The sequence below is a fragment of the Rhineura floridana genome, chromosome 2 (assembly GCF_030035675.1).
Source record: "Rhineura floridana isolate rRhiFlo1 chromosome 2, rRhiFlo1.hap2, whole genome shotgun sequence".
Lineage (NCBI taxonomy): Eukaryota > Metazoa > Chordata > Lepidosauria > Squamata > Rhineuridae > Rhineura > Rhineura floridana.
The window spans coordinates 143,118,334-143,133,470 of NC_084481.1; the positions used below are offsets into that span (position 1 = coordinate 143,118,334).

A 15,137-nucleotide genomic window follows, 5' to 3' on the forward strand; every position below is an offset into this window, starting at 1 on the left:
TGTATTTTGCTCCATCCATTCTTCTTTGATTTTAACAAGATGCCCAATCCTTGCTGATGAAAAGCATCCCCACAGCATGATGCTGCCACCATCATGTCCCGTGTATGAACAAGTGACACTAATATGTAATTCTGAATGCTTGACATTAGTATGAATAGATAGGATTCAGAGGGACCAGGCCATTTTTGCCAGCTGCTAGTGTGAAAGTTTCTCAGAGTCCAATTCCTGGGGCTACCCAGTGGATCTGGTAAATTTTAGTCAGAATAGTTTTCACTGGGGAGGTCAGATGACTTAATTTGTAGTCTCCTAAACCTGAACAAGCCAGCTAATTTGTTTCAGGTGGTAGGATTCAGTATTTATTTATTTATTTATTTATTACATTTATACCTTGCCTTTCTTTTAATAATTGTCAATAAATGTAAATAAACACAAATGTGAATAACACTGGAAATTGGTGCGCAAGGTAAAGTCCACTCTGTTATATATTAGTAGAGATTGAAGTATGGGTGTATTACTTGAATTTGTGTTGTGTTTCACTGGTGGTAATGCATGTTGCAAACATTATTATTATTATTAGTAGTAGTAGTATTTATTACATTTGTACTCCTTTCTTTTCCTGATAGAAACACAAGGCAGCTTACATATGGTTCCCAGGTGATCTCCCATCCAGGCACTGACCAGCCCTGACCCTGCTTAGCTTCAGCAGGGAGCTGGCCTTATGTGCCTTCAGACCATAGCCTGGGACCATCTATATCTATCCAGGGCTGCTATATAGGGAGGTGAGGGTGGCCAGGTGTCCTACTTTATAGAGGAGACAGACCTTTAATTTGAAAGGCTATTAAAGGACAGCTCTCTATTTGAGGGTGTCCTCTATTTGAAGGGCGGTCCAGACTAATTCCATCTTGAAGATAAAGAATGATAAGGGCCTTGAGGTGCCCCATCAATAGCACTGGACAGCAGACTGTGCTGGCACACAAGTCACAATCTTTCCCAATATTTTGAAATGAAATGTATTTCTATTTAAGTTATGGAAATTGTTTTTAAATTTGCATCTATACATATCATATGTCAATAAGTATCCTCTTTTGTAGTGATGGTATTCTGCACTAACTGCAGCTTCCAGATCAAGTGCAAGGGAAGCCCCATATAGAGTGAATTGCAGTAATCAAACCTTGAAGTCACCAGTGCCTGAACTACTGTGTTCAAGCTATCCCAGTCCAGTCGTACCAGTCATAGCTGGTGAAAGGCTTTTCCAAACACAGAGGCTTCCTGGGCCTCCAGTAATAAAGATGGATCCAGAAGCACCCCTAGACTGCATACCTGCTCCTTCAGGACAAGTACACCCTCATCCACGGTAGGCAATTGACCAGTTTCTCAGATATGAGACCAACATGACCAAAGTGCCTTCATCTTGCCAGGGTTCAAATTCAGCTTATTTTCCCTCATCCATCCCATCATTGCATCCGGACCCTGGTCCAGGACCCACATGGCGTCTCCAGATTCAGATGTTATGGATAAATAGAGCTGTAATCAGCAGACTGATGGCAACTTACATTTATATACTTCCTTTCTGCCGGTGCACTCAAAGCCGTTCACAATTTAAAATAATAGTATCCAATTTGGTAGACATTATAAAAGATGAAAGTGACAGGAGGAAAACAAGCAGTTTCAAGTACTATGAGGCCATTTTGGAAGAGGGGAGGAAGCAGCTGGTCCTCATCTGACCAATGGAGTGAGCCTCACTGTCTCACCTCACCCTCAGATGCAACCACATGGAATGGTTGTATATGGAGACAATTCTTATGAAGAGTACCAGTTGGTTGCAGACAAGCCAACAAACTTGGTCTTCCGGCCTCACCTTTTCCTAAGATAGAGCCAGCTAGAATTACTAAAAGTGTCTTCACCCCACCCCACTGAAACTTGATGTAATGACCTGATTCTTGTCCAGTAAGGATGGAAGGATCTGTCAATTTCAGTTCTCTCCACTTCTCATTTTTCCAATCTTAAACTCAGTTCTCCATATTCCTGCAGCAATTTGCAATTAAAAAAATCTCATGAAACTTCTTCAGCATTTTAGTGCAAACTTCTCCAAATAAACACATTATTGTATGCAGTTTTGACTAATGTACACATTTTTGGAAGCAATTTCTCCTAATATGTATTTTTGTATGTTAGTTTCACTAATATATTCATTTTATGCACATTTCCTCTAATCTATGCATTTTTGTGAACACTGTTTGGTTGGAGAACTGCACCACAAAATTCAGATGAGTGCAAATTTCAAAGGATTGCTATGTTTTGATTCTCACATTTGAGAAAGTGAGAATTTGATAGATTCGGCTTTAAATGCGAACTGAATTGAATTTCTCTCCAATCCCTACAAGACACCACTCAAGAAGAAAATTAGTAAATATGGGCTGCATACACACCATACATTTAAAGCACATTCTCCCCCCCCAAAAAAAAACAGAATTCTGGGAAGTGTAGTTTCCTAAGGGTACTGGAAACTGGAGCTCTGTGAGGGCTAAATTACCATTCCCAGTATTATTGTGGGAGAATGTGTTTTAAACATATGGTGTATGCATAGCCAGGGTTGGGGGAGAATAACATGATGCATAAAGACGCCAATTTCTTGCCCCGTGGCTCCTTTAAATGAATCTAAGGGAAAACAGGTATCTACTCCAAAATGCAAATACCAATAGGGGGAAATTTCATTCTGTCCCTGCAAAACTCCAGCTATACATGACTACAAAGCTCAATCCACTCAGCTGAAATGAACCCTAGATGATGAGCTGATAAAGGCAAACAAGTCTGAGAATGAAGGATGGAATGACATGGTGAACCATTTCAGAATGAATTGTGAAAGTCATCAATTCATTTTTCCATGCTTTATTACACTCTTTGTCACAGCAAAGCAAACATTTTAGGGTTTCTTTTAATGTTCTGTGTTATCCTGAAAACAGATGTCTTTTTCTAATCTTAATATCTTCAGGGGCTCAGATAAAAAGAATCGCGCCAAGGTCTTTTAACCTCCTTGTGGGGCTTTAAATTGATTGTGATGCGCAGGGTCAGTAAAGTTCATAAAATGTATTAAAAACATTTTGGAAAACGGCTGGGTAAACAAACCCAGAGAGTATCAGCGTACACTTGTGATGAATACATGATATTGTGAGACACTGCTGTCAGCTTCAGAAGTTGCAGTCTGAAAAATCTCTCCTGGTGCATGACTGCAAGGTAAAAGAACCCATTTCTATTGGAAGGCTGCGATGGTGTCGTTGTGGTTGAATCGGAAGGTCATGTCTTATCCCATTTGCCCATAGAACATAAGAAGATAAGGTTAGCAGAGGGAAAGGGCAATGCAACTTTAAAAAAAAAATGATAGTGTGATGAGGAGCAATTTTAGAAAGTGTGCATAATGTTCTCGCTGCTTACTTTTAACAAATGTTCTATATTTAACAAGAAGACAAAAGGTAATATATGCATATTTAGAAATAATTACTATAATTTAAATAGAAATACAATACATCCCACTATAACAGGGAAGACTGTAAGCAGGTAAGTTGTGTTCCTCCTCCTTAGTCTGCAGTCCTGAAGTTAACTGTTGATGAGCAACTTCCAAGCCCCTCCTCTCCCTTTTATGTTTTTTTAATCTTTAAACTGGACTTGAGTTGGGCAGTCCTTCACACGGAGGACACCTTAAAACAGAGTACTTCTAACATTACAGCTAAAGTGTACATTAGGGTGCCATCATATGCACTTTGGGGACCAACTTACTCTCAAGTGGCAAATTGTAACAATAGGGTAGCAGTGCTTTATAAGATTTATTGTGTGACATACTTCCCACAACAGGATGAACCAGGAAAATAGGTCCATTTGAATTCTTATAAGACCCCCTTCCCGAAGAAGAGCATCCCCCAGCATGCTTTTCATACTTTTCAGCATGCTGCGTCTTCTTCATTGAAATATATACCCATAGATGCACAAACACACTTGCAAAATTCAGCATTATTTTGGACAAAGCTATATTTTATCTCCATCCTTGAGAATCTGGGAGCATGAGGCATTGAGAAGAAATATGCAACAGTTTCGAGAGTAGAACAAAGGACAAGTGAAATTTAACAAGAATTCTGGTCTGGACACATTCTTAGCTGAAAAAAGAGGACATATTAATATACTCACTCTCTCTCTGCCCTACACTCAGCATATACTTAATTCCCATTTCAAAATATATCTGGCTGTTAATTTTGAATAGTATCCCGCGTGTGGATTTGTTTAGGAATATTTTCAGAATATAATCAAGCACTCTCCATAGTGAAAATGAAATTGGCTGCAGTATGCAGATTCATATTCTGAACATAGGGAATTCAAACCTCAGCCCCAGCTGGCTTGATGAATATAGCTACCAGACAAGGACTTCTGAATACAGTATTTTGATTTGCCAGAAAGAGAAAGAAAAGGAAGCTTTCCAGTTATAAACATAGTTATTGCAGTGCTTATCCATAGATACTGTGCTTCAAGAATCTGCTACTATCTACAGTTTCTAAAAAAGAATCAAAACAGCATTCTGGTAACTTCCTTTAACAGAATTTTCAAAAGATTTATTTGCTCCTTAGAGAGCTGGTTTCCCATCTCAAAGTGACTGATTCTAATCCGGTGTGTTTGGAAAACAATCTCAAAGCCTAATATTCATTAAGCTACTATATCATATGGTATAGCACTGAACTTACCATTCTCCTCTTCTACTTCTATGAGCTTCCACACTCCCCTGTCTTTCCCCTTTGAAATACCCCACAGACCAAATAAATGGTGACCCTGTAGACCCAACCATGGCTATATTCTCTGGGAATTTTAAATGCTGATATGACTAGCATGAGGAGCAATATTATCATTTCATCTATATCATGGCAGATTTCAGGTGAAGGATTTAACTGGTCCAGCAAATTGCCCCCATCTTCTAACTGATCACTGTATATCTAAAAGTTGTGGAGTGACTTTTCACCCTACTTGCCATGGGGTGCTTCTGTGGCTCCCTTTCACCTCTCTTCCCCTGAAAAATTCATTTTTAAACCCTCACCCACACACCCGAAACATTGAACATCATGAAGCCCAGGAACCCAGCTGCTTGCAGAGCATAGACATGGGGTTGGATACGTGTGGATAAGATGTTATCCACTCCATCAACATTACAATTTAGAAACAGTCTGCTCCCTTTCAACGGAATCTGCTCACAGATGTGTTGCTCCCAAATGCCTGGGCACCATGACTGTGCATTTGTACCTTCAAAACTAGAATAATTTGAAGTCCAGCATTCATAGCTCTGCAGCTCCTGCAAGCAGCTACAACATGGGCCTCCCAAGAGTGTTGTCTGGGATTCATTTTACACAGACACAAGTAATATTCTTTTTACTTTGCAGAAGCCTTTGGGGATTCCAGAGAAAGGACTAAGTAGAGGCAGCTTGGTAAGTCTTTTGCATTAGATGCACAAATCTACTAATTCACCCAACCTGGAGGTATAATGTGGGACTGAACTAAGAGTCCTGGTTGATCAGTCCAATAGCTTGGTGGGGAACCTCTAGCCCACAGGTCTTACTAGGCCCGTCAAGCCACTTTTGGTGAGCCACACCCAACTTTCCCACAAGAAAGTTCAAGCCATACTTGTTGCAAAGGAAGAAAAAGATTCCAAACTCAAAAAGTGCTGGATTTTGCCTGCAAAAGAAGAACCAGGACAGCACATAGAATGCACTCCTGATTCTTCCTTTGCAGCCCAGAGTTAACTTACAGTCAGATGATATCATATGATATCAAGTGATTGTGGTATCAAGTGATTGACAGGGGGCAACCCCCCCACCCACCTGTCCAAGTAGCATATGTGTGTTAAATTGTTTTAAATTTTTAAATTGTGTTTTAAATTGTTTTTAAAAGATGTGTTTTTAAATTTGTATATTTGTTTTAATGGTTTTAGTTACTGTAAACCACCCAGAGAGCTTCGGCTATGGGGCGCTATATAAGTAGACTCAATCCAGACAAGACTGAGACACTGTTGGTGAATGCCTTCCCTGCCCAGATGGTGGATGCTTACCCTGTTCTAGATGGGGTTACACTCCCCTTGAAGGAACAGGTTCGTAGTCTTGGGGTTCTTTTCGATCCTTCCTTGTCTCTGGAGGCGCAAGTGGCCTCGGTGGCAAGGAATGCATTCTACCACCTTCGGTTGGTAGCCCAGCTACGCCCCTATCTGGACAGGGATGACCTCGCCTCAGTTGTTCATGCTCTGGTAACTTCTAGGTTGGATTACTGTAATGCGCTCTACGTAGGGCTGCCCTTGAAGACAGTTTGGAAGCTTCAGCTAGTGCAAAATGCAGCAGCCAGACTGCTGACGAGGACCAGCCGGTCAGCGCATATAACACCTGTTCTGGCCCGTTTGCTCTGGCTACCTATTTGCTTCCGAGCCAGATTCAAGGTGCTGGTTTTGACCTATAAAGCCTTACACGGCGTGGGACCGCAGTATCTTGTGGAACGCCTCTCCCGCTATGAACCGACCCAGTCACTTCGCTCAGCGTCTAAGGCCCTCCTCCGGGTACCAACCCATCGGGAAGCCCGGAGGACAGTTACTCGATCTAGGGCCTTTTCTGTAGTGGCCCCCGAATTGTGGAATAGCCTCCCCGGAGAAATACGCCTGGCGCCGACGCTTCTATCTTTTCGGCGCCAGGTTAAGACCTGGCTATGCTCCCAGGCATTTTAAAGCGTTTAATGTTACAATTTTAAATCTCTTTGTTTCAGTTTATTTATTGTGATATTTTGTATTTCTGTACTTTTAATCTTTTGTACACCGCCCAGAGAGCTATTCACTATGGGCGGTTTAAAAATGAAATAAAATAAATAAATAAGTACAATAAATAAATAAAATAAATAAATGGCCACTTCTGGATTTGGTACTCCGACCAGCTCCAGCTCCCCACACTTGGTCTATCTCGTCTAGCATTCTGTTTTCCACAGTGGCCAACCAGATGCCAATGGGAAAGCCATAGGAAAGGTATGAAGTCAATAGGAACATAGGAAGCTGCATTATACTGAGTGGGACCATTGGACCATCTAGTTTAGTACTGTTTAAACTGACTGGCAGCTGTCCAAGATTTCAGGCAGGAGTCTTGCCCAGCCCTACCTGGAGATGCCGGGGATTGAACCTGCGACTTTCTGCATGCAAAACAGATGTTCTGCTACTGAGCTACAGTCCTTCCCTAATAGTCCTTTCTCCTGCCGTGGTTCACCAGGACTGGTACTCAGAGGCATGTTGCCTTTCTCTGACCCTGGAGGTAGGATACAGCCATCACAACTAGCAGCCATTATCAGCCTTGTCTCCCATGAATTTGTTTCATCCCATTTTAAATTTTAAGTTGATGGCCAGGTAATATCTCCCTTTTTTCAATATTTATGAAAAACATTTTTTTTAAAGCTGGTAGTAACCTGATTTCACATCAAATGGTAGTAACATCATGTCAAAATACTTCAGAGTTGTTTTGTTTAGTAATATGAAAATGCTTTAAAATATGTAGAAAATTGCATCTTTTTAAGGCATTCATTAAAAAGTAAACATTTTCATGTTTGTTAATTATTAAAATAATTAATGATTTATTGGGAGTTTAATTCCCCTTTATTTATTTATTTATTAAATTTATATCCTACCCTTCCTCTCAGAAGGAGCCCAGGGCTGCAACATAGCTCTGTAAATGTACATAGCTCTAAAGGTTTGCCTTCAGTGCATCATGTAAGTATGTCACATCACAGATGTACAGTGCCTTGCAAATGTAATCAGACCGCTGACCAATGATCTCATATTACTGAATTACAAATGGTACATTGTAATTTCATTCTGTATGATATTTTATTTTGACACACTGAAACTCAAAATCAATTATTGTAAAGTGACATTGGTTGTATGTTGGGAAATGTTGGTAAGAAACATGAAAAAAACGGAAACATGTTGCTTGCATAAGTATTCAACCCCTGTGCTGTGGAAGCTCCCAATTTACACAGATGAAAGAAATTGTCCTATGAGGACATAATTGTTTGGTATTTTAAAAGTATATGTGAAATAGGAATAGTTTTGCGGTTCTATTTCTTAGCAGAGATATAAATGCAAGCAGCGGAATAAGAATCAATCAGTCCACCCTTTCCCTCAGACACAAATAATTACAGACACAATCTTCTTAAGTAAAAGATAAAGAATGTTTACTCATGACCTTTCATATGTTCAGGAAACATAGGCTCTAGCTTATATGAAATAAAAGGAGTCTCAGTCCATAATAATGGTCATTTTGGAAGCATGTAGATGCTTCTCTCACCTCCAGCTTGATGGAGAATATGCAAAAATCCCAGACAAAGGAGGAGGAAGAGAAAGCCAGGTAACCCCACCCTTTAGGAAGTTACATCACTGGTAAACAGGTACATGGGATATTTCCCAAATATCCCTTAAAGGGAGCATGCAAGTTTGCTTTTTCTAACAACAATTACCTTACCATTGGCCTCCACTGGTGAACCATTAAAGTTGCTGTCACATTGTCAGGATGAAAACCCCACTGTTGAAGGATGATTGGCCAGGCTGTGGATCTGAAGGAAAATGAAGACCAAAGAGCATCCTACAGAAGTGAGAGATAATGTAATACAAATGCCTAGATTAGGAAAGGGGTACAAAATAATATCCAAGTGTTTGGATATCCCAGTGAGCACAGTTGGATCAATAATCAGGAAGTGGAAGTTGCATCACACCACCCAGGCACTGCCAAGAAAAGGCCATCCCTCAAAACTCAGTGCTCAAACAAGGAGACTTGTGAGAGAAGCCACAGAGAGGCCAACAATCATTTTGAAGCAGCTACAGACTTCAGTGGGAGTGGAGTAACGGTACACCAGTCAACCATATCAAGAGCTCTGCACAGTAGCATACCTAGCGTATTGACTCCCGGAGCAGAACAGTTTTTAACACCCCCCTCCTCTGTATGACAAAATTATTTTCAGTAATAATCATGAAATGAAATGAATAATAATGGCCAGAAAAGAAATGCAGACAGTGAAAATTTTCTTTTATTGAACTTTGTATATATAATCATGCCAGTAAAAATAATAATAATAATAATAAAATATTACAGTACAAAAAAGTAAAAAAGTAACGGATTAATACTTTTTAATTACATTAATGTATTTTTTGAAAAAAGGGGGAAAAGCTTATACTAGATATTGGTCTGTCGCAGTAATGAATAATAACATTACCGTTTCTGTTTTCGAGCCTTAACTTCTGCAAATTTGTCAATGACTTCATCAAAATTGATCTTCTTCACATATTCATGTTCAATAGACAGTATAGTCAGATTTGTCAATCTATCTTCACTCATAGTTGATCAAAGAACACTTTTTATTAATTTTAACTTTGAAAAGTTTCTTTCACATGAAGCAACAGATATACAAATAGTTAGGAAAATCTTAAACATAAGTTTGGCAGAGATTCATAAAACTCCCACTTCACAATAAATTCCAGAAATTGCAATACTGTCCATGTCTGTTTTTTCGATTCTAGCAGCTTTCAAGTGTCTCCGCAGTTGAAAAATTTCCACTAAAATATCTTCACCAGAAAATTCATCATAAATTTCTATTATATTTGGTAAAAACTTCCAAAGTTTTTCTTCTTCTGCAAAAATCAGAGCAAAAGGCTGAATGATAGCAAACATTGGCATTATTTGATCCATTGCTTTAGAACGAGTGTCCAGTTCTTGGTGAAAACGATCGAGGCATTCAAACATTGCCCTTTTGATTTCTTCTGGCAATGTAAGATCAGCATATTTTGTTGTTTCTCCTGGCATTCTTCTTTGAAATTTGATTCTTTTTTCTATGTAAATGTCCATTTTCTCACATTTTGTTGTTGCATAGTTAATGGCCTCCTCCACAATTTCTGCTGTTCAACATCTACATGAAACCGTTGGGTGCAGTCATCCCAACCGTTGGGAGTTATGGAGTGCGTTGCCATCAGTATGCTGATGACACGCAGCTCTATTTCTCCTTTTATCTTCTTCAGGTGAGGCTGTCAATGTGTTGAACCCGTGCCTGGCTGCGACAATGGACTGGATGAGGGCTAATAAACTGAGGCTCAATCCAGACAAGACTGAGATGCTGCTAGTGGGTGGTTCTTCTGACCAGATGGGGTTGCACTCCCCCTGAAGGAGCAGGTTCGTAGCTTAGGGGTTCTCCTAGAACCATCTCTGTCACTTGAGGCTCAGGTAGTCTCGGTAGCACGGAGTGCCTTCTACCAACTTTGGTTGGTGGCCCAGCTACGCCCCTATCTGGACAGGGACAACCTGGCTTCAGTTGTGCATGCTCTGGTAACCTCCAAGCTAGATTACTGCAATGTGCTCTATGTGGGGCTGCCTTTGAAGACGGTTTGGAAACTTCAGCTTGTGCAAAATGCAGCGGCCAGATTGGTAACAGGGACCAGATGATTCGAACACATAAAACCGATTCTGGCCCGCTTGCATTGGCTGCCTGTATGTTTCCGAGCTCAGTTCAAGGTGCTGGTTTTAACCTATAAAGCCTTACATGGCTTAGGACCACAATAACTGATGGACCGCCTCTCCTGACATGAACCCCCCCGCACACTGCACTCAACATCTAAGGACCTCCTCCGGGTGCCTACTGCAAGGGAAGCTGGGAGTCTGGCAACAAGGGGGAGGGCCTTCTCAGTGGTGGCCCCCAAATTATGGAATGATCACTTTGACGAGGTGCGCCTGGCGCAAACACTGTTATCTCTTCGGCACCAGGTCAAGACTTTCCTCTTCTCCCAGGCATTTTAGCATGTGTTTTTAAATTGTTTTTTGTGTTTTAAAATTTGTATATTTGTTTTTATTGTTTTAATTGCTATAAACTGCCCAGAGAGCTTTGGCTATGGGGCAGTATATAAATGTAATAAATAAATAAATAAATAAAATCCTTGGAATCTCTAGCTAAAAGGATCAGGTAGCAGATAATGCAAAAAATGCTGCCTGCGATCCTGGAGAGTCATAGCTAGTCAGACTAGACCAGAAATAGGGGATCCTTTTCAGCCTGAGGGCCACATGCCTTCATGGGCAACCTTCTGGGGAATGCTTACCAGTGGTAGGCATGGCCAGAGGCAAAGGTGAATAGCACAATGGCTAAAACTCATACCTTTGTACAGTAGTCCATATGCTAAAATTTATTTGTAAAAAAGTCAGAAATTTCTACACACACACACCTCCTCCCTCCAGGTAAGCAAGGGGCATGATCGTATTTCAAAGCTCTTTTCAAGCCTGCTAACCATACATACACATTTGATCAGTATATGTCAGTAGTGTTACATCTAAGAGCAGTGAGTATGGGTCCCAGTGCACCCCTTGGGTTTGGTTTCTTTCAAATGAAGCTCACTGGAGAGTGGTGGTGTTTTTTGTGATAGAAACTGCTCATACATTCTGGTTGAGCATAAGATGAAGCATTAACACTCCAACAGATCATGCTTTTTTATTAGGATGGGGAGGATGTCACCAAAACCACAGTTTTGGATTCTTACAACCAGCAAGTCAGGCCTATGTGCCTTTTTTCATCACTGTTCCAAGACTGCCTGGCTCTTTTGTTCTCTTTCTCACATACCACAAGCCAAGACATGGGGTGGCATGGGGGAAAACATGCCCTCTTCTGGAAGAGGATATCCAGCTATTCCACCTCTGTGATAACTCATTGCCCTAGTTTACATCACAAGTTACATTACATTACATACATATAACAGACCTGACTTGGGTTATTTACTTCACAGTTTCACCACTTCAGCAGTTTCCCTTTTCTGCAGAATCCCATTGTACAACTATGAAAATAGCAGGATTGGAGAGGACCCCTAAAACCCAGGGTGTTCTTTGGTCCTGAATTTATTTAGCATCTCAATAGATTATTATTTCTTTGCAGAGAGTTTCACTTTAGGAACTTGTTTGAGTTTGGGTACATTACTAAATCCCAAGAACACTTTGGTTTGCTACATCTCAAAATGGCTTATCATTAACACTCCACTTGAATTTACCAGAGTGATTTTAATAAACAAATTAAAACAGACTGTTTTGGTTGCTTATTCATATCTATTTAATAGATAAACCAGTTGCTATGCAATCAATGCAAGTCACATTCACATTACATGGTTAATTACACATTCATTAAAAATCCCCAAAATTATGATAGCATATTTGAAAGGAGTATTATTTATTTAGCAGCCATTACTTTTGCCTAACAAGGACAGCAGCAGCAGGTTAATTAAAAGCCACTTAATGGGCCAAAGCACGAAGGAAAAGGGAGAGGGAAAATAAGCAGAACTTTCTGGCAGGTAAATTAACCACATGCTTATGATGATGATATTGCAAAACAAAGCATTACCCTGAGACTTGAGGATGCTGGTATGAATTTCTGCTACCAGGGTCTGTGTAGCGCATTGTGAACCAGTGTGGCATAGTGGGTTAGAGTACTGGACTAGGTTCGGGGAGACCCAATTTCTAATCTCTGCTCAGCCATGAAGCACCCTGGATGACACCTTTATTTCATCCTCTAGTTGGATGCTTTAAGAATAAGCAGCATAAACCAGTAATCATTAAAGGTATGCATGAGACTGAAATTCTCTAGCATCGGAATGGAAAGTTCAGCGTCAAATCCTTCATTAATTGTGTTAAGACATGGATTCACAAAACTGTACTCTGTAGATGAAGATTGTAATCATGATATATGAAACCACAAGGCAAAAATGTGTCTGGCTAGTTCAAATCCGTATTTGAAATTCAACTGAGTCAACACATACATACACACAAACTTATTTACATTGTGTAGCTGAATCTTCAGGAGTTAGCATGTTTGCAAACATTCTTATCATATCACAGCAACCTTAGCCAAGAGTACCTTCACAATATATAAATGCATTAAAAGGGGAAAATAATCCTTTGCTGATATTCCCATAACATGAACGAGTCATTAATACGTGACCACAAACCACCAAATGGCAAAGTCGTATTAATGTTAATACAGGATTTTACACTCTCCTCTTTCAATAAACAAATAAATAAATACATCCATCCAAGACCAGAAAAATACACTGTGATGTGACTAGCATGCTAGGTTTAGATGTGACAAGCTTCTTTTCGCATCTCTACCTAGCAATAGAGTTTACTTGGTAGCCTCTGGCAAATCACAGTCTCCACCTAAGGCTTTTGTGAGGATAAAATGAAATATTCCTATGAAAGCCAAACAAAGCTAGTTGGACATTGCATAGGATATTGAACATCTTATTTTAAATATAGTTGCATTGGTATTCTCTTTTGTAACAGAGCATGAAGCAATATATTCACTGCTCAATATTACTATGAAACTTCCTGGACACATTAACCTCTTGAAAATGAAGTTTGAATCCCTTTAAGAACCACTGAATGAATTTCTAAGAGTCCTTGCCATTTGAATGAAAAACCTGAGGTGTATTTGAGGCATCCAGAAATGACAACATCTCTTCAATCAACATTACTTTTTATTGTGTTTTCAGAATAAGCAGTGAGGGAAAGCTTAAAATATGCACTCTCCCACAAGAATTTCTGTAAAGAAACACCACAAGATAATACTTAGGGTAAATCATAAGCATATTCAAAAGCATTTACGATGGACAATGGATGGACCAGCTTCTTCATATTCATCTTTGCTGATCCACATTTGCTGGAAGGTCGAAAGAGAAGCCAATATGGATCCTCCAATCCAGACAGAATATTTGCGTTCTGGAGGTGCAATCATCTAGAAGAAGGGGCAAAAATGCAACATGAAGAAGGGAACACTTAGAGCAGGTAACAATCTTTCTCATTTTAGTTATCTTCTAACCCCTCATTCTGGAATTTGCAAGCAATGCAATATGTTCATTATCCACAGTTGTGTGTCTATAATAGTCACAAGGTTATATGCAAGTCAGATCAATTATAAATCAATAAAACAATGGAATCATCTCCAATCCTTTGCTTCATGACATATTTGCATGGTTGTTCTCTAAAACTGTTTAATAAAATTAATATTTACATCTATTTATTTAATTGTGAATTTATTTATTTATTTATTATTAAATTTATTAGTCATCCATCTGGCTGGTTGTCCAGCCACTCTGGGCGACGTACAAGGTAAAAACAGTACATAAAACAATTTAAAAAATTAAAAAACAGTAAGAACCTAACCCGCCCCAAAAGCCTGCCTGAAAAGCCAGGTCTTCAAGGTCCGGCGGAAGCTCATCATAGACAGGGCATGGTGTAGATCATTTGGGAGAGAATTCCACAGGGTGGGGGCCACTATTGAGAAGGCCCTCTCTCTAGTCCTCACCAGTCTAGCTGTTTTAACCGGTGGGATCAAGAGAAGGTCTTCTGAGGCTGATCTTGTTGAGCGGCATCCCTGCCGATGCTGGAGGCGCTCCTTCAGATAAACTGGGCCACAACCGTATAGGGTTTTAAAGGTTAAGACCAACACCTTGAATTGGGCTTGGTAAACAACCGGTAACCAGTGCAACTCCTTCAACACAGGAGTGATGTGATCTTGCCGGCGGCTGCCTTTAATAAGACGAGCCGCCGCATTCTGTACCAGTTGTAATTTCCGAACCATTTTCAAGGGTAATCCCACGTAGAGCGCATTACAGTAGTCTAGGCAAGTGGTGACCAGGGCATGTACCACTGGTGGGAGCAGATGGTTGGGAAGGTAGGGGCGTAGCTTCCGTATCAGATGAAGTTGATACAGAGCTGCCCGGCTCACCGCTGAAACTTGAGCCTCCATGGACAGCTGGGAGTCAAGAACAATCCCCAGGCTACGGACCTGGTCTTTTAGGGGCAAACGTACCCCGTTAAGCACCAGGTCTGTATCCCCCAACCTTCCCTTGTCTCCCACAAACAGCACTTCAGTTTTGTCAGGATTCAGCTTCAGCTTATTCCTTCCCATCCAGCCACTCACTGACTCCAGACACTTGGATAGGGTTTCTACAGCCAACCTCGGTAAAGATTTAAATGAGAGACAGAGCTGCGTGTCATCCGCATACTGATGACACTGCAGCCCAAATCTCCTGATGATTGCCCCCAGCGGCTTTATATAGATGTTAAAGA

The 15,137-nt window shown here is 40.4% G+C and overlaps 1 protein-coding gene across 5 annotated transcripts in view; it reads right to left on the reverse strand.

Moving 5' to 3' along the window:
• Positions 1–12,164: 12,164 nt before the first annotated feature.
• Positions 12,165–15,137, reverse strand: part of LOC133377193 (actin, alpha skeletal muscle B) — a 54,646-nt gene continuing 51,673 nt past the window's right edge. For all 5 annotated transcript variants that reach the window (XM_061610725.1, XM_061610720.1, XM_061610721.1 and 2 more), the window contains one exon: positions 12,165–13,800. In XM_061610725.1, the coding sequence (XP_061466709.1) occupies positions 13,657–13,800 (144 nt within the window). In that variant the 3' untranslated portion in view covers positions 12,165–13,656. The remainder of the gene's footprint in view (positions 13,801–15,137) is intronic.